The 21,185-nt window shown below is 35.5% G+C and overlaps 2 protein-coding genes across 5 annotated transcripts in view; both read left to right on the forward strand.

Annotated features, from left to right (window-relative positions):
- Window positions 1–21,185, forward strand: part of twin (CCR4-NOT transcription complex subunit 6-like twin) — a 33,227-nt gene that overhangs the window by 4,365 nt on the left and 7,677 nt on the right. The gene's annotated exons all lie outside the window — the stretch shown is intronic.
- LOC148173215 (uncharacterized) lies at window positions 8,959–10,878 on the forward strand. Its single transcript, XM_088040234.1, has one exon. The coding sequence runs from the start codon at window positions 9,282–9,284 to the stop codon at window positions 10,476–10,478; it is 1,197 nt and encodes a 398-aa protein (XP_087896360.1). The 5' UTR covers window positions 8,959–9,281; the 3' UTR covers window positions 10,479–10,878.

Here is a 21,185-nt window from a genome sequence, read left to right on the forward strand (position 1 = left end):
TGTGCCATCATCAGTGCTGAGCACGTTTGTAACCTTTCACATTAAGGAGGGTTATAAATTAGTAGTGTGGAGATTAACGGATTTTCTTAAATCGATAATTTCGTAATGTTAATTGGTAATACAGTCGTGATTTTCAAATAGAGGTTACATTAATGAATATTTCCGAAGAAAGTACTGGGGATCCAAAGACTCATTTCAAATCTTTAAAATGAGTCTTTTTCGGACTCAATCTCAAAAAGTCGCCACAATAAAATAATAAAACAAAGTACATAGTCAAATACAATGATTAAATAACTTTATTTAATTTAACAGGTATATCAATATGAATTGGTAATTTTTTTCATGCGAAAAAACGGCAATTTTATTGTGTTTATTTTAAACAATCTAAAATCAGAAGCACAAGTTTTGCGGCCTCGTCTATAAAAATCAGCGATGTAGTCCGTAAAAACTGCATTTTGTGTTTTGTAAGAAAAATAACGGATTTTCTTAAATCGATAATTTCGTAATGTTAATTGGTAATACATTCGTGATTTTCAAATAGAGGTTACATTAATGAATATTTCCGAAGAAAGTTTTTGCTCATTGTTTAAATTTCCCTCTATTTGAAACTAATGAAAGGAAGTTTCGCAACGTAATTGGGTTCACTGCGATTTGAAAAATGGTTCCTCTCGACTAATTAACTGTCTAATTGACTAGATCAACGGATATTTATTTCATAATTTTATCGAATTGTAGGAAGACTAACAAAAAAAAATGACTAGATGCAAATCTCGAAATTCTAACGAGAATCCGTGATTTCCGTAAGCGATTTCCTTTCACAGTTCATTGAAAGGTTACCTTGGAATCATGGTAATTGAAACATATCTAAATATAGTGCAATTTTCCTTTCAGAATGTCATTCCAATCGTATAAAATACGTGAGAGAAGGACTCCTTTGAGGTTGCGGAATTTTTCTTCTAAGTAGGTGGTTATCTCGAAGGATCCGTTAATCCGTTTTAATTGTTACTGTTACATATCAATGAAAATATAATGTGTTGCCTTTTTCTTTTAAATTACTGTTGAATTTGCATCGGCCGCTAATAATAACAGGTCGTATCATTTATGCTAATGAGACGTGCGAGAGCTTTCGCCGAAACAAGCGTTATAACAGTCGTAGTTTTTATTATTCTTTGTTTCCGTTACCTACAGTAAAATTTTGCCAAGTTGCCGCTATGTCTTATTTGTGTCTAATCTATCATCAGAGGGGGGAAATTAAGAGACTTTCTCTTGTCTGACACGAAGAATAGTTTAATTTTATCATCTAATTAACGACAAGTAGGTGAATTTTTTCTTTGCCTGGAGAGATGTCTATCAAGACACGTTACCATTCTATTGTTTGTTGAAAAAACGCATAAATTCACATTTTCTGTTATGTGAAATCAATGAGATGAATCAGAGTGGTAGATCGCTCCTTTCTCTCACAATTTGCACGTTCTACAAACTGGGTATTATAAGATTTTTGTGTATTCTTTCGCGAACGTCCTACATCGATGGGAATTAGGCGGAAGATCAACAAAAAACGCGGTGTGGAATTTACCTACCAATAGAGACAAATTACACTGTCATGTAATTACCTATCGATTAATTAATGACGCAATTACGCTGTTATAACGAGTCAGTTTATGAGACATTGTTGACACAGAGGCAACAAACTAATTTGTTATGCGAAACTTCTATTTTTTTGCCACCAGATTTCCCAACCGGCTCACCGTTTATTTTTGGCTGATGAACTTAATTGAAATGATTGTCTTCGTAAGCGATACTAGTTTACGCCGGAAAATTTTAACGAGGCCAAGTGTGCGAATTTGTGATTCTATTGACACTTGAAAATTTCACCAAATTTCCTCTATTAGTATCACGAATCTCCTAGTCAAGCACTCAATTTCCAGAGGAACTGGTTTGTGCTTGCACCTATAATTTTATCAGATAATTACTAAGTACGTCCGTTGGAAGACTGCCTACCACAACCGTTACCGGACTTTTCAGTGATTGCATGACGTTAATTTGTCGTGTTTTGAAGATGGGAAAGTAAAACGGCGATTGAAAACATTTAGTAAGATTGTTGGTCATATCCTTGAAAGGAACACACTCGTGCTTGCGAAATAAAATTTCGTGATTTTTCTATTCAAGTCCCGCTTGGTTTATTAACAGTAACAAATTGAACGAGATTTGTTACATTTTGCGGAGAATGTCGTTATGTACACAAACAGTAAAGCTAGGGCGTGTGGCTTAACGGGCCAAATCGTTCTGTATCATGTGTATGTGGGTCTCAAACGAAACGGTAGTTTTAAGGTAATTACGACTATTTGTTGTAATATTGTTTCGTTGATGTGCCTAATTAAGGTTGAATATTTTTTAACGAGAGGAGAAAAGCCACAGGACCGGACCAGATAATCTAACATTCTCATTATTTTTTTTTAATACCGTGAGCGTTCACGTTGTTTTTTTCGGCGATGGGTATTGATGGTTACACGCCTACTCTTACAATCTGATTAGGAAGTGTCAAAGACTTAAGTAGGTTATCACAGTTGAAATACTTTCGGTGAAATCGACTTTGTATTGGTAATGCACGCAAGACTTAACATGAGACGAGGTACTACAGCATTGATTAATGGTGATTATATGGAGATTTTTTATAACTACACTCCAAGTGGAAGCGATTGGATAGTACCAATTTGGAATATCTGGTACAATGCTGTAATGGAAGGTTACAAATAATTAATACTCTGGTCTCTTTGTTTACCTTTTTTATTGTAGCCTTGGCAGTGACAACAGTCGAGGTACTATTCTAAAATTAATAAAGAAACCGTTCGGCACTCTATTTCTTTTTAAGTACCATTGTCTTCAGTACCAATTCTTGCGAAATTCTAAGCTCTGGAAATAAATTACCTGGGTCACGTTTTTAACATTTTAGTTCTTTATCTAAATAACTGATGTTTTCATGTTTGTTTGCATCCATAAGGTTTCGTAACAACAACGGCAGCTTTTGTTAAAAAAGGGTTCGTGCTACGTAAACGAGGATAGGTCTGATTTCAAAAGAGATAAGAGTTTGAGCAGTGGGCGACTTTCAAAGTCTTCTTTTTATCGAAGGGCACGGCTTCCAAATTAGTCAGTCACTTCAATTTCAATCAAAAATAGATTGTGTTTCGGCCTTCGATTTAATCAAGGGGACTTTTGCTACATGGTTGATTTTTTTAGACAGCTTGTTCAGGCGAAAACCGCAAGCTAAAATTATGAATTCTAGTAGAGTAATCGACTGGATCATCGTAAACTATAACACAGTCACGCTAGTTGTCGCCGACAAATATTCTTCACTAGTTAACTCTTTCAGGGTTAGCGGTTTGTTTCAAGGTTTGCTAGAATTACCAATCAACTTTTTGTCTCGCCTTGGTTGGGTTTAACAGAAAATGTACCTTTTTCAGGTATTTTCATTGTTTTTGTAATCGACAGTACTAAACGTAGTTGGTAATGGAATTTTGTGTGGGAACAGCAGAATCTCGACGGCTTGTTTGAGAGTAAAGGTTATTTAAATTGATAAAGTTATTCTCGTGGAATGATTTAATATTCCGTTTTTACGAAAAATACAGAGTTTATCATCAGATCTACGACTAGAAGTAGCAAATTGCGCCTTGGAATATACTTCAAGATAAAGAAAATGACTCTTTGTTTTTTTGGAATTTTTGTTCGTAGAATCACATTGTGAAACAATAAGGTTTGGAGTTTGGGAGTGGGCACTCATTCCTAATGTAGAATTTTGTAGGGGATTCAAAGACCCTATAATTCAAAGTCCTATAATTTTTTCATGCAAAAAAAACGTTAATTTTATTGTATTTATTTTAAACAATCTTAAATCAAAGGCACAAGTTTTTGCGGCCTCGTCCATAAACTGCAGCGATGTAGTCTGCAAAAACTGCATTTTGTCTTTTATAACAAAAATAGTCCCTCAAACGAGTCTTTTTTGGACTCAATCTCTAAAAGTTGCCACAATAAAATAATAAAATAGAGTACATAGTCACACACAATAATTAAACAACTTTATTTAATCTAATCGGTACATCAATATGAATTGGTAATTTTTTCATGTAAAAAAAGATCAATTTTATTGTGTGTATTTTTAACAATCTAACATCACAGGCACAAGTTTTCGCGGTCTCGTCTATAAACAGCAGCGATTAGTCCGCAAACACTGCATTTTGTGTTTTCTAACAAAAATAGTTATTTTGGACGTACCTTCTTCTAAATGAGCACATTTCCATAAACATAAACAGATTATTTTTATTTGTTAAAAAAATGGACAAAATACATTTTAAAAGTATTCATAAATATTCACATTCATTTTCTTTGGAGTACTTAAAAATTAACGCAGTTATGAACTTATCCAAGACTATTAGAAAGTGATTAATTAAGCTTTCGAACGAACTCTAGAACTCATTACTACGGTCATTAGCTGCCCGGAAACTTCACAAAAAACCTCTTTTTTAAACAATACTTAATTATTTTCAAATAAATATTTGAACTGATCTGATTTAATGTAAATATTGATCTTATAGTAAAAAGTATTCGACCCACACATTTCTTCATGCATTTCATTTTTTATCGTTCTCACTTTCTATTGAAGTCGGTTTGAACGTAACAGATAACGAGAAACTTCTATTTTATAGACATTTTTGTTCGTTGTGAAATCAACAATAAATTAAAAAGTTTTTTCTGAGGCGCCGTTCAATGTTCTTTGTCATCCAACTTCAAGATGATCAGACATCTCGTGAGAAGGTGAGATCTCAGACTTTGCAATGCACGCCTCACAATGAGAAATCGATACATTAATTCATGAGTTATATGCAAAAATGTCTTTGGAAAACATTACGTAGAATTGAGGTATATTCATATTTATGGAGTTTTTGAAATATCTGTCATTGAAAATTAGAATTAGAACTCAATTTTTCTTCTTCAGTGAATTTTTTCCCAAAACTGGAGGTCAAATTTTTGTGGTTCAGCCCATGGCGGATGGGCTTGGACATCAACCATCTGTTCTTTGTCTCTACTTCTTACAAGACAATAAAAAATCCATAAAGTCGAGAATTTTTAAGTTCGTTTGTATGTAGGCTTTCCTCATAAAACGCCACAATTTACCACATGGGTCGAAAGAATTCGACACTATAATGTTACGTTGGTAATTCTGGTGAAAGCGCGTGGTGGTATCCTTTATCCTGTTCCAGATAAAAGCTAGTGGGACTAGGTGGGTTTTACCGGAAATGGGTCTTTGTGTGGTCGATGACTAACGACACCTTTGTTCCTGAAGAGCTTCTTCTCCACGGCGTTGGATACGTGTTTACTTTTGACATTAGACTAACCCACTATCCGCCATCCTAAGAGTCCGTTAAATTAAAAATGTATAGTTTGCAGTAATTGTTATGAGTGTAGCGGCATTAATTATTTTTTTTAACACGCACACTGCTGAATGCGCCGCACATATTAAAGTGTTTATTAGTCGTGCAACGTAACGGACATGTTCAGTTTTATGTCACGTAAATCATTTATGTTCTCGTAAATTGCAGTAGCGGAGTTTTTGAACACTTTTGTTCAATGCTGAATGGATCACATGCTCATTCATTCGTCCTTTTTAGGATTTTGCACCCACAAGTTCGTTACTTTAGAAAAGAGACGGTTAAGAAAGTCATCAGCGGTCGGTACCGTAACCGGTGGGCGAGGGTTAATCACAAAGTCAACAACCATACAAAATTTAAATAGATAGTGGAGGTGATGCCGAAATTGGGACAAACTCATAAATGATGTAAATACAAGGTTACGGTCACAATATCTACGTTGTGGAGTTGGTTTTTCTTTCTTGATAGGAATTCCGAAGCCAGTGGTTAATATCATGGTGAGAAGTCGTTAAAGAGTAATATGTAGATGCAAGGCCGATTGACTCACATCGTAACACGTAAAAATGGTTATTTATTTACATCATTAATATTCAGTTTTATGAATGGTTCAACTCTAAAAATTCCACTTGTAGTTTCCTGGTTGTAATTTGGTTGTCTTCTCCGAAGACTACGGTAATCCCAATTTTGGTACCTGCATTCGTTGGTCATTGCACGAAACCAGTTGTAATTTGAAATTCTGATGTCGATTTCATACCAGCGCGGTTGTTATTTCGCACAGCAGTTATCCTTCGCGGCCACCATCAATCCCAACCTAACCCATTTCGTGTTTCTCTATCTGTAGCAATAACGCGCAACAGATGTATCACCCAACAACTTCTTTATAAGGTGTGTACAACACCTTACTCGAAGAACAACGTCCATGAGACAAGGTGTTCAGGTGCGACTCAGGCAGGTGTTGGCTAGTAGAGGAGCAGGTGAAAAAGTCGCTTCCTCATTTTGGGGTTAATGGCAATTTATGATGATGGTATCGTTCCGGACTCGTTGCTGAAAAAACGGCGGTTTGCAAGTGAAAGTAGGTTTATAAGCTGGGCTAAATTAAATAAGAAATAAATTTCGTGTTGAGATCGCTGCTCCCGATGGCTTCGTTCATGGGAGGAGTTGGATAATTTACGGTCGTCATTAAATTGCTTCAGATGATCGCTATGAACAAACAAGTCAATGGGAGAGCAGTTATACTGGAAACCTCGATTCGGAGGCAGACGAGTCACTTTATCTAGTCTACTGGCACAGCAATTCCGACTCACCTAGCGGCACTAATTATCCGATTCTTAATTGGGTAGTCGACTATGGCTTCCGATTCGTTTCACGAGCTTCTCCAGGAAACTATAACATGCATCACAATCAAAAATGCTCTAAAATGGGACGGAAGACTTTTTGCATCAAACGATCATTTGCTATGCCAAGACGTTTAATCACAAACTTTAAAAATGTGATAAATTAAACCTTTGAGGCTTCCCGGGCTTAATCGGATGGAAACACTTAGATAAAGATGATGGAATTGATTGGTATTTATTGGAACGTCACGAGATTCAATCGATTCCGGTTTATAGAATATTTTACGGTTCATAGAATCAAAAGGTTTGAAAAATCAATTAAAAATTTAAATGGGAAACGTTTTTGTTGGACACTCAAAAGTACCGCAAGAAGTCTCCGCTGAAATGTGAAGGGTGAAACCAATAAATCTTTAAAACTATCAATAATTCAAGATTTTTTGTATTTACGCAAATTCATTATTGTTGAATCACCCAAAATCGTTAAATGAAGACTTTCTCAGATCGTTAAGAAGTTATTTTGTAATGTAGCGACTGACAAAAAACAGAACGGACTGATACTGATAGAAGAACACTCTTCAACTTTCTAAAACAATTTGCAGGATTTAGACCAAGCATTTCGATTGCTAAGGAGTCATAAAATTAAGTGTTACAGAATAATAAAAAAACTTCCTTATTAATAATTATAATAAAATTTAATGCGTTCGTTAATTATAATAAAAACCACGTAAATTTTAGTGTTTTTTTCCAGTATCTTTGATAAACGTATAGATTTAGTGCCGCGAAAGATAAAATCGATGGGTTAAGCTTCCTGGAAAATCTTAAGAAATCAGGGGGAAGTTTGACTAAATCACAAGAAAATCAGGAGAATTTAGACGAAATCACAAGGAAATTAGTAGAGGTTGGACGAAATAACAAAGAAATCGGGAATTTAGACCAAATCACAAGGAAATAATAGGAAGTTGGACCAAATCACAATGAGATCAGTGGAAGTTTTACGAAATCACGAGGAAATAAGGGGAAGTTGGACAAAATCACAAGGAAATAATGGGAAGTTGGACGAAATCGTAAGGAAATCAGGAAAGTTAGACGAAAACAAAAGAACATAAGGGGGAGGTTGGACGAAATCACAAGGAAATTAGAGGAAGTTGGATGAAATAACAAGGAAATCAGGGGAATTTAGACGAAATTAGAAGGAAATAAGAAGAGGTTGGACGAAATCACAATGAGATCAGGGGAAATTTTACGAAATCACGAGGAAATAAGGGGAAATTAGACGAAATCACAAGGAAATCAGGAGAAGTCAGGTGCAGATCATTTTTGAGAAGGATCACCAAGCGATTTTTCTCTTGAAATTTAAGAATGCCATTTCGTTTATTGTGGCCTCTGAAAAAACCGAGTGCTGCAGAAACACCAACGTCTGCAGCCTACTTTAGTGAGAACTTTAATCAAGAATCATAAGTTATGTAAAGTTCTGCACATGAGAATTTATTCAAGCGGAACCTCTAAGAGAAAATATTGCTAAATGATTCAAGAATTAAATATTTACAGTTAAAGTTAGTGAAAAGAGGTGAAACGATAAACGGTGCAAGTCCCAAGTATTAGTTTTTTTAGTTGATTACGAAAGTAGTTCCTGTCTAATTTTTGTGTGTTTTCGACCCGGATTTTTGGAGAAGAGTTTAAGCTTATTACACATCTATGGACGCATAATCAGCTTTCTCTGAGTTCATATTATTGTTTGTCTAACGTCCTATTATGGAAATGTTGAGGTGACATTTAAATCTTAAATATCGTAACTACAATAGACTTATATTGTTATTGGTATTGTATTTACCACTTTGAAGAAACCAAAAAAGTGCGTGTTAAGTGTGTTAATGGAGACGCTCGCATTAGATGTCTTTTTTCCATGAAAAGAAGTAATCGTCGGAAAACAGAACGGACATCAACAATGTAAAACCTTAATGTGCGTAACGTCTGTGTTGTGAGCTTACGGTGGTTTTTCCTGTTGGTTAGGTCCGCATGCGATCAAAAGAATCGCATAAACCCCGCGCTAACACAGTAAAACAATCGAAGGATGTGGTGTGTTACGTCGATCAGACAACCGAACTCGGTCAAGCTGTCGATAACGTCGTAATATCTGAGAAGCGACCGGTGCTTTAGAAGGTGTCGAAGTTGACCCCAGAGAGTGACCCACTAACAAATAGGGTCATAAATCGGGGCCACGGGCTGGTACCGCTTATCCTCCGGTGATCCGCCATCTCATCGCCGGGGTGCATTTCTCCTCCGTCCTACAATCTAAACTTGTGACCCAGTTGTGTGGGTGGATCTTCTAGTGCGCTCTCTTTGTTTGAGTTTCAGCCCGCTTCAGAAGTAGGTTAGTGCAGCGACAGTAGTGGGATGCTAGTCGCGGCAGGCAAAGCACCGGAGCACCGGACTCCGAAACTCGTCAGTGTTCGTACGGTATCTGTAGACTAGACATCGCGGCAAATGTCGGCATGTGACACTTGGTGCAATAACGCCGATTGCCATGAGCCCAGCGTCGTCGGGCACGCTGGAAGTTGAAAAGTACATCGGTGCATGTCTCATTACGCAACAAAGGCCCAAAGCGGCCAATCGCGACGTCTTCTACTCCAGGATACCGGAAGTTTACCCCGGAAGTTACGTTAACTACGACGGGAGATTCAGAATACAAAGATGCAATTCGGTGGACAGATGGGCGGGTGGCATGCCCTTGATTTCCTTCGCGAATCATCAAAAACGCAATCGGCCAGAGATCCGGAGCGCGTCCCCAAAACCAGAGGATCAACACACACCTTTGGCGAGACTGGCGGTGCACACCCAAGGCGCACCCCTCATACTTACCAAGAGTTTCAACCGGAGGAATAAAGCGCAGAAGAAAAACTTCGACAAGAAGAATGCTAAAAGTGTGGATAACCAGTGCGTTGGTGTGGACACTGTTAGTGTAACCAGTGATGAAAGCTCAGGATCAGCCAATTCGGATAACTGTCTTCCACGCATTATCAAACCACGCAAAAGACGAAAAAAAGATCGAAAACCGTCGTTAGGGCGTTCCCCGAACGACGACTTCTCCACTGACAGTGCTAGTCCAGACATAGACACAGTACCGATCCTCACAACATACACTCCCTTCATTTTCGACCCACACATCTACGGAATAGTTCCTGAACCCTTGACCACGACCGTCGACGAGTCAGAAACTCCTCAACTCCACCATTCTTTCGAAGATGTCAAAGAGATAGACGACGTCGACATCAACGGTAACCAAACACTCTGTCAATGTCGTTACTGTGATCCCGCTGGTCAAATCTGGGATGTAGATAGAAGTTGCTACTCTCCGTTCCTCACAACGCCCAAGAAAACCTTCCAGTTTCCAAACTATGACATTCTGTCAACTTACACGTCCGACGACCACTGTTTGGTCCACAGCATGTCGATGATTTCCCTCGACGAAGAAAAAGACAAAAGCGACTCCAAAAGTGTTCCTTCTTCTTCAGGCGATCTGGAAGTCTCCACGGAAATCGTGACGTCCTTAAATGGACATCGTGACATTGAAATTAAATTCTTTTCTTCGTCGAGTGTTGACAGTGTTCGTGCCTTTCCGAAAGGCCCAGATAGAATTTTAAGCAATGTCGATGACAAATCCTGTGGTAAACAAACGTGCGAAAACGAAGCAAGTGTAAATAGCGAGTGCATCGAGGAATGAGTGCGATCTCAAACTTCGAGATGGATCTCTCAAACTTCATTGTGGATAATTTAAGCTTTCACTTTTTTCGCCACTAGCTTTTCCGCGTGTATCATTATAAAACTTTGTTGTAGGAAACTTTCTACGTAAAGTTTACTGGTCCATACGGAAAACCAGCAGACCATGCGAAAGAGTTTCGAATGGTTAGCTGGAGTTCTCATCTTATTTATGGTCACTTTATTTAATGATTACCGATTGTATACTTAGGTTTCTTATCTTGCTAGACTTAAGCCGAAATACTTATGTTAAGTATTTTACTTTATACAGATATCGTAGTTTTGTCCATAACTGCATGGATAGTTAAGAGATGTATGCACTGTAGTGACTTATACATCGTCAATAAACGCCTGTTTTAATGACAGTCTGAGTTTTGCTTATGCCCAAAACACTCAAAATTCAAAACGAAATTTCTATGTTTGAATGATTGGATTGAGACACTCAAGCCGCTTTTCCAATTTTTTTAATTGTGCAACGTTCAGTTGCGGTTTGTGGCAATGAAACGAAAGGTTGCATTTTTTCATAGTAAAAGGAAAAGCAATTGTCAATACCACACTAATTACGAAATTAATACCACAAACATTTATTTTCGTTTTTTATAGTCGAGGTGTTTTAACGGTGCGAAGTTTAGCCCGAAACAGCTATTTGGCGATTTACTTGTTAACATTAACATATTAATTGTGTACATCTGTTCCACGCCAGTGGTTTAATTGTTAATAAATATGGAAAATTTTCCACAAGTTTTTTTTATGAAGTACAGTAGCACCTTTTCAATCCGAGCCTCGTTAATCCGAAATCCAATATTTTTACTGGTCTAAACAAATTTTATTTTTTTGTTGTAAAAAATGCAGATCTAAGGACTGTTATGTACCCCTAACAACAGATTCGTGGTAATCCGAACACTAAATCATCAATAATCCGAACACATCTTGGGGTATTCCACACCAAATCGACCACTTTTGACCCCGACTCTTTTCGATTTGGCATAAAGTTTTTCATCTTTTTCTACCCGATGAAAAACAGTTCTCAAAATTTTTTCAATTTTTTTTACTCAATTCAAAAAAAGGTATAAATTTTTACAAAAAAATGCCTTTTTTATTTTCAGATAGCTGTATCTTCAAAAAATAACTGATTGGAACATGTTTTTTCAAAATTTTTGTTTTGAATTGTACTTTTTAGAAAAAAATACAAAATATAATTTAAATGATAAATTCAATGAAATTTTTGCCATTTTTGAAAAAACCGTTATTTTTTCGAAGTTCGCCAATTTTTATTTTTTATTTTAATTCTGTGAAAAATATCTGATTGGAACGTGTTTTTTCAAAATTTTTGTTTTGAATTGTACTTTTTAGAAAAAAAATACAAAATATAATTAAAATGATAAATTCAATGAAATTTTTGCCATTTTTGGGAAAAGCCGTTATTTTTTCGAAGTTCGCCATTTTTTTTAATTTTAATTCTGCGATTATTTGCAAATAAAAAAAAATCGGCCCACTCTGAGATATGCGGTAATGATCGCAGAATTAATTGAAGTTTTTTTTGAGAAAATAATATCAAAAATGGCGAACTTCGAGAAAATAACGGTTTTGCTCAAAAATGGCAAAAATTTCATCAAATTTATCATTTTAATTTTTTTTTTCTGAAAAGTGCATTTCTAAACAAAAATTTTGAAAAATAAACCCTTCCTAGTAAGTTAATTTTTAAAAAAGTTATAGCTATTTGAAAGTATAAAAGCCATTTTTTGTAAAAATTTATTGGACTGGGAACAAAAATTTGGAAAAATTCTGAGAACCGTTTTTCACAGAATCGAAAAAGATGAAAAACTTTCAGCCAAATCGAAAAGGGGTCGGGTTCAAAAGTGGTCCATTTGGTATGGAATACCCCATATTGATGTTTTGGATGATAAACGTCGAAATTTGAATCGACCCAACGTAAAAAACTGAGAAATTGCGAAGCAGCTTTTTGCAGAAACGTTGGACATCGTCCTGTCTCAGCATCCACCGACTCTGACTTTTCCTCTAAAGCCTACTCTCGCCGGAAAAGGCAATTTTGCCTCCGATTTCTTCATTGTTTACACTTGTAGTTTTCACATGGTTTTTTAGGCAATTAAAATCAGTAGAAAGTTGCCAAGTTTAATGATATTAATAATTCCTTGTTTGCTTACATGTTGTCGGATAGGTCGATCAACTGTACCAAGCACGTATGCTCATGTATGCCCATCGAAAGTGACTTGCAAACCAATGAATGTCCTCGAGTCAGACAATACATCTAATCCGATTTTTCCAAACAACGAACGACATGTCACAATGTCGCTAATACGGCGTTGGAACTCAAGGTGATGCCTGAAAGAGTCGTCTATACTTCATGCAAAACAATAAACTTCGCACCTTAGAAAGAAAGACAGCGGTTCATATACTCGTCACGTAAATTTCGGTTTTAGATGTTAACGTGAAGGTTGTTCGTGATCGTGACGAAGGAGTGCAGAAATGACAAGCCTTTAGAAGTTGTTTGTTTTTACCGAAGAATTAAAAGGCGGTTTGAGTTGATTAATAAGGCTTTTCCGTGTTGAAGACTTTTCTGTGTTAGAAATCATCATTTCTTGCGTTTTTTTGTAGAGATAATTGCCACTTTATGTTTCGTTTCCTGTAGAACGGGAAAGAATGTCGAATTTAAGCTAAAACGAGCCAAAAAAATACTTCAATTTGCGACCTCGTTCAATCCAAGTCGTTGCAGCGCAATTAAATAAAAACGAGAACTGTCGGCTTTAATTAAGCTAAACGAAAAGCAAAACACAAGTTTATTTGTGCAATCAGATTTGTTTTCGCAGTTAACGATTAGTAGATGTTCGTCATAAATATCACTCCCAGGGATTTTTATTCATCCTTATAATGAGTTTGTTTTTCACAAAGGTTGCGTGCTACTAAGAAAAATTGTCTCAGTTGTGAGTGATTCATTTCGCAAAGCATTTGGAAACCTCCCAACGCGTGGAATATTAATTGTTTAGCAACACCGCCTCAATGCAATTGGTTCTAATTAAAAAAAAGTCCACACAGTCTTTTTAACGCACATTTTGTTTTATTGACGAATCTATTTGTCTTGAATGGCGAAACTACATTTCAACGTCCTCTATAAAGATCGAAATAATTGCAATGCATACATGGAAAGTGCATTTAAATCAGAATAATTTGTTGTAACCTTGGCAAATAACTTTTTACAGATCACATTGCGACAGTTAAGTACAAAAAATGCGAATTCTTCCAACCCATTTAAAACTAAAGTTCCTGGAGCTTGAACTGTGATGACGCGATAAATAGACAGTTTGGTAAAAAATGTTTAACAATTAAAGCCACGTGAGACACTTCATTAGAAAAGCGTTGGGAGCTAAATTCCTCAAGCTTGAAGGACACAACAATTTGAAAAAAAATGAAGCGATCTGCATTAATACAAGTAAAAAATCAAGGTTGAGCTTAATTCAACGGTCAATTTTGATTTTTATTGTAATATTTATTGATTTGAACAAGGTCAGTTTACTGTAATTTGTGTTCATTGTTTTTATCACTGTTAATTGTTAAGAGTAATTATTTTTTTCCATAGCATTCAAATTAGGTTAGTGTGCACATTGTTGTAATATCTCATTGTTCCTATTGGGAATTGAAGTGTCCCATTTCCAAGATTTGCAAAACAATGAGTGAAACCGGCGAGGAATGTAATATTTTTGAGCGAAACTAACTCAAGATCCTCGCTTGATAAGCCTCCTTTTATAAATTTATCCAATATGGATGCTCATTCCGAACTGTTATTTCCAATTACTGGGCAGAGATGTAATTATTCGTCTCTGCACACGAATTTCCTGAAGGTTGGAGCTCGCCGGTTTCAATCGACTTTAAGGCGTTGTTGCGCGAATAATTTTTTTACATTTGCCGATAACGAGAAATTGCCTAGTAAAAAGAGCAAAAGCTAAGAACTTTCAAATTTGCTCATTTGCAAGTTATGGCTGGGGAGATAATTGGAAATTTGCGTTCTAACTACATAATTCCGACAAATTTTGCTTAGTGGCGGAGCTGGAATCTTAAAGATTCCACACCCTGTCTTAGATTATTAGAACATTCACATTGTTTATAGTTATGGTGTAGATGTAGAATGTAGTCGACCTCGTGGATGGCTCGATCTTGTTAAGGTATGAAAACCTGTTGACGAATTCTTTTGATATCCACTAAAAACGCGGAAAAGGCTGCGACTTTTCATCTGGAAAAGTGAGTAAAAGGCGACGATTTACGATCTCCGCATCCTTGTAATCAATATTTTCTCTTCAGCGCACCTGTGACAATTAAAAAAACACAGATAAATTGCCTCCAGTTGCGCACGAAACAACCATACAGGCTGATGCGTTCGAATGTTGGTTTTATACTATGTCACTGATGAGGTGTCGACTTTTTATTAGAAATCGATTTATGGTCACCGTTTTTTCACAATAAGCTTCCGTGTTTCAGAACTATAGCTCTGTAATTCTTATTTTGCTAGTCATCTTTTCAGTTGCCCGAAAACAAGGTCAAATGCTTGGCTGAATCCTTCACTTGAATAAATCGGTTTTCGCTAAGACACTTTCCTTTTTGTATCTGGGCATGTTATTTTAACCCAAATACGAACTTCCATGCATACTTAAATGTGGAGAAAGTGCCCCGATTTAACGTAATTAGAGCCAGCAGAGTTCAAAATGTGAGAAGAGATTATGAAAACGTGACAGAATTATTTCATTTTTTGTATTTGAGTAATTAATTCGCAATTTTGAATGGAGAAAGGAGCCTTAGTCAATAGGTGAGAATGGGAACTGTGCCAGCATCTTAAGTAGATCTTTTAACGGATTTAACTATACCACTTAACGCAGCACAAAAACTTCGAGTTTAAGGTTTGGGGGGCATAAATAATTTCATTCTTGACCCTTGACTGATAGGTCTACCCACAGTTCTTCGCGAATCTCGCAAAATCCGATGACATTTGCTTATTTGGTTGTACAAAGTCATCGGTAACATTCTAATCCTTGGAAAAAACTTTGACACGGTTTCCCTCCGCAGCTTTGTTCTTCATTGAATCAAATATTTCCTGTTTGGTTGATAGAAATTTCCAAGCTAATGGCTACCACCTGTGGTAAAATTATATATGCATACTTTTGTAACTAATAAATTCTCATAACGCCACGTTTGTTAGATTATTTATTGTAGTATTTACTGCACAATGTGTGTGGTATCAGTTGAAAGAGATCTTAAACTATTTCTTGTGATAACAAAATGGTAGAAATTAAAACTAAATGTGAAGCCTTTTTGGTTGTTACTTTCTATGGAGTGAGCAGTTAACGAGATTCCTTTGAAAATCACGTTGTTGCAGAGTCATTCCCCATTCTCATCTACATATAATGCCTCTTTGGTCCAGCCCATTCCTTGACATGTTCGACGTGAAAAAAAAGTTTAAAAATACGAAATGAGCACCTATGTCGTGTTGGATTTATGTAATACCAAGAACCACGCGCATAATTTCGAGTTCTTGTTTTATTTATATATTATTGTTCAGGTAGTAACAAGTGTACGAAATTGCAAGAATAGACCTTAGACTTTCTTAGAATTATTCTTCCTTTTACATTGTTGGTTATAAACATAAGCTATTCAAGGTTAAAATAAATGCAGGAAAGTCCGCGAATGAAAAATGTGTATCATTCCTCTATTCACAATGGGAGAAACCGGTCACAGCCGCGTTTATTATTCATGATTTTTTACATCAAACGGAAAAAGTCGGTAATTGCAGAAAGTTGTGGTTACGCTTTACTTGCCGCAATTACTTCAATTAGCTTCCTATATTGTCTTGAATAGAAGGAACCGTGTTTAGTCTTAGGAGAAAGTTGTTGTTATTAATTCCCATGCGATCATCCAAGCGTGGTCTCATCGCGTCCATTTTCCAAATTCCAGATTATCAAAGTTGTAGTAAAATTCGAGTAATAGAATTTCGAGTTGTGGAAGTTCGACTGTATTTCTTTTTTGGTCGCAAAATTTTTTTTGTCATTTGAGTTTTTAGTTTCCTCAATTATGAAGGTTTTCATTGCAAAAATTTATTTCAAGCATTTTTTTTAATAGGCGAACATTACTATTCAAAGATAAAAATTTTAACTCATAATTTTGTTTTTGCTCTGCACTGACTTAAATCTCATTAAACTACACCAACCTTTGCTGAAATTACAAATTTTAAGTTTTCTAACATTGGAAGCAAAAGTAGAAGTAGTTGGTCTTCGATTTGTGTGTTTTTCAGTAATGCAAGGATAATTGAGACACTGATAATCGAACGAACACTCTTGCATGGATAATCGAGGTTCTACTGTATTGTAAGAAATTAATGCGCTCATTCAGTTATTTTTTAGACGTTCTTTGCATCTAATCATTAAAATGTTCTTAATAAATAACGGATTTACTATTTTTATGTAATTTTTTATTTTGACAGACTCGGACAGAGTTAAATGTTAAAAATTCATTTACAGATGTTTGTTTTTAAAGACATTTTGTTCGATCATTTAAAATGATTTATAATAAATATAAATAATAAATAAATATAAAATATTGCAATTTTTCGTATGTCTTCTCTATAAATATTTTTATTTACCAGTGACAATTTTATTATATTTGATTTTTTTAATTGTAATAAAACGAATTTTCTCAGTATATATGTTAGCTACGTTGTGTTGCAGATATCAATTTTAAGTAAAATTATATAAATCGCATTTTTTAATTATTACATAGTGTAACAAAAATTTTAAAAGCTGTTGTTCCTCTGAATTTTCATTTTGTTTCTGATAAATTAGACTTCATCGAGTCATCGACTTTAACAAGAAAACATTAATTTAATTTTTTTCTGTTTTAATCTATTCTGGTGTAGAAGATAATTTATAAAAATGCTTTGTTATAATTTGAGTCACTCTGTGTTGACAAATTATGATTTATTTTAACCCAGATATGCCTAAAAAAAATCGTTAAATTTTTTTTTGTAAATTTATTATCTCATAATGATATTAAATGAAAGTAAAAATAATAATTTCTAACTAGTTATTTGTGCTTGTACCTTAATTAGGGTGTCTTTTTAAAGGGACAGTAGACAGAAGCAGTAACAAATTAAAGTAAAATGTAATAATTTAACGCAATCAGCATCAAATAAACTGCCCAAAAGAGTTAAAATACTCTGTTTAACAGAAAAAAAATTGACGCGATCTATTCAGAAAAGCTAGATTTTATTTAATCCTGCTGATAAGAAATTTTGCTGTGTTCTTTTTAAAGGACAGTAGGAATATCTGGGTTAAAAAAATAAAAAATAAAATACAAAAAAACTATTTTTTTTTCAAAAATTGCGGATTTTTCTACATTTTCGCCGATGTGTAGAAGAAGTGTCGAGTATAAGATTATATATAGAATTCCCAGTAGAATAAGGTTATATGGCCTCCATAAACCTATTTAACTTCGTTTAAGAGGTAGCCACCCACCATAATTTGTACCATTGTTAAAATGATGGGGACGCTTATAAATCAAAGGTCTGCTGTAATCCGGGGAAACAGCCAGATGTATAGTAACCTCAGTTGACATATACCTAGCAAACATTTTATGGCTTAAGTCAAACCACCCATAGAAATAAAACTGGGTGTTGTAAACTGCAGCCGACAAAGTTCTAGGTAGAGAGTTGACCGATGGTTGAATAGGCCCGCACTCATTTCGTGCTCATTTATGGTCTCCAATCGCAAGGATTAGTACTGCCCGGCCTTCTCATAATGTGGCCATAAAATTTACTAGGTATATGTCAACTGGGTTTACTATAAACTAGATAGCCAGGCAAGAATTTTTAATTTATGATGGGGGTAGTTTGGATAATTTCGCCTATTGAAAGAGGAATGACTCCATAACAATAGCGTAAGCAATATAACCTTAGGAAACTGGGAATACTAAACCTAGTCTCCCATCATGTCGATGCTTCATTTGCTGGGTGCATCTACTAGAAGTTTGTGGCTATCCGTAGAACATATTGTTATGAATATATTAGTTTTTATAACATAAAAAAATAGCAGCTAAAATTAATAAAAACCACAAAATTTGCATACATTTTGTTGACATTTTTTGCAAAATTGATGGTTTTGATGAATGAATGTTTAAAACAAGTTTAAACTAGTATATTTAAGCGGAAAATAAGATCAAATGAAGAGGAACTAATTTTTGTTGCACTGTGTTATCATAAGTCACACCGGTACGAATTAAACTGGGGACGAAAGAGCCCGGGGCGAATTGTCGGGGACCAATTGACGGGGGCAAACTGTCGGCGACGAACTGGTCGTATCCCCCATAACCAACCGTAGAATTTGTGAAAGTTGCGTTAGTTATATCATTGAGGTGCGAATTTATAATTTGTTCCGAAAATGGAAAAGTTCTTCACTGACCCACTTCTCAATCACGGTCACAGAAACCTCATCAGTCATACTAAACCAATCATAATGATATTCTCACCGGTCTTTTTGACCCGTTCTTCCATGAAAAAGTTTCAAGCCTCAAAGCTCGTAAGATCCCTAATTGCACCTCGTTATTTTAATACGTTGTGTGCCGTCAAGCATCACAGCGGCTCTTTGTCCAAAAATTTCCAGACGTGCTTGACTGTGAGAATGTCGAAAAAGTGTAGTAAATGCAGCGCGACGTCTAAACATGAGAACTCGACCTAATCTTTTTACCTAACGACCCATTTTCTTCCACATATCTGATTGTCTTAATGGTAGCTTTGATCGGTCCAAAAAACAGACAGTGCGTAACCGAGGAATTTGAGACGAACTTACGCAATTACATTGTTACTCTGCAATCGGTCAAACATGAAACAAACATGAGTGGTGAAATCAAATTTGAACTCGTTAAGTTCCTTGTTTCGCACGAAGTGTTCACTTGTTTTAACACATCACGAGTACCCTGATTATTAGCGAGTCGGTGAGTAATTGCGACATATGTATGTCGCAAGGAAATTAATAAGTCTGCGTTACTCCATATACAATGCTGGGCGAAGAATTAGGTGTGTAAACGCACTTTTTCACAGCCTTCACAACATTACTTTTGTTCGTGTAATTATAGTGTCGAGAAAGTGCTTTCTTGAGGTTTTTCGTCTCGTATAATTACATCGAACGCATCAGCATTTCTTCTTTTCTAGTTTTACTTTCTAAGACGTAACAAAGGACTTGTTGCACATCTGCTTCTTCCTTGACCAACTAGGGAAATGAAACGGCGGTTTTCCCATACTCAGTCTTTCACTTATCTAATTTGTAAAGGAACTGAGATTTTAAGCGCACAATTAAACAAACATTCCATAGATCCCGCATTGCGTTTATTCAACCTTTTCATTCTTACGTAACGTAACATTGATCTAAAAGCTGTTTGCGTAACTCAGAAGCCATTGCTCGACACTCGATCTCAAGCACTTACGTTATTCCGCAAAAGAACTTATCGAGCCTCTCAACCGCAGGAACTTCATTTCTAAAATCACGATTCCTTTGTTTTTGTTAATTCAAAAGCTCGTTTATATTCGTTCAAACGTTCATTACGTTAAAAATGGACAGCAAAAATTGGCACTTTGTAAGGACGATTTGCGGTTTCAACGTTTTGCGGCAAAGGGGTGCTACGTCAGAAAAACAGTTAATGGTGTATGCTGCATGCTAATGAAGGATGTGATTTTTGTTGGTGTCAAAAAAGGCTGCGGTCGGCAATTAAAGCACGGCTTTTTATAAATGACTAACATTATGTTAAGTGGAGGGTGTAGTTATAAAAATAAGAGACTCAAACAGAAATAAATTAATAAATAACCATATAAAGTGCACGCCGACCATTTGCTTGTTTTGCTCTTAAGTTTTTGTAGCCTAGTAGCTCAACTTATCAAGGTGGCATCAGTTCGATTGGTGTCACTATGACTCAGGTTTGCAATGCCGCAAGTCAACTTGAAATCAGCGCGTTTTATCCTTTTTTAGCGTTTTTTACTGAAACTCAAAACCGTGAAGAGTTAAGAATCTAGAAGTACTAAACGCCCGTAAAAATATCAATAATAGCCAACAAATCTAAAGAGGCTTGAAAATTCAATGCATCTTGATAACACTGTTCTTTTTGTGTTGGTAACAATTTTTAATTGTCTTTAATTTTAAAAATAAAAAATTAAAACTTAACACAAATTCACACAACTTTCAAGCACAATTTGCATAAAATTTAAACTTAAAAACTAAGAAATTTTTATTACAGTTATTCAGTCGAACTTCCATAACTCGAAACTTGAAGGGAAACCACAATTGGTTCGAGTTAAATAAATTTAGAGTTTAACAAAAAATTAAAATTTTATTGAAGTACATAATCCGTTTAAATTTTAGTGCAAATGTTTGTTACGTTTGTTCTTACAATTTTTTTCATAAAATGGTTTTTATAGAATTGTAAATGTTGTCAATAACGAACTCTTCCAGTGTATAAAAATGTTTCAATATTCCAACGCATTTTTTACTTGTAAATGTGAATCTTTACAATCTGCATCGTTTCGAGTTGCAATTTTTATAATTTTCTGAAATTTTTTTTAAAGATTTGATTTTTTAGGATATTTTTTTCATGCACTTAGGAATTTGTTTTCGGGGCTCAAAATGTT

The sequence above is a fragment of the Gnatocerus cornutus genome, chromosome 6 (assembly GCF_029298725.1).
Source record: "Gnatocerus cornutus isolate USDA-ARS CGAHR chromosome 6, icGnaCorn1.1, whole genome shotgun sequence".
Taxonomy (NCBI): Eukaryota; Metazoa; Arthropoda; class Insecta; order Coleoptera; family Tenebrionidae; genus Gnatocerus; species Gnatocerus cornutus.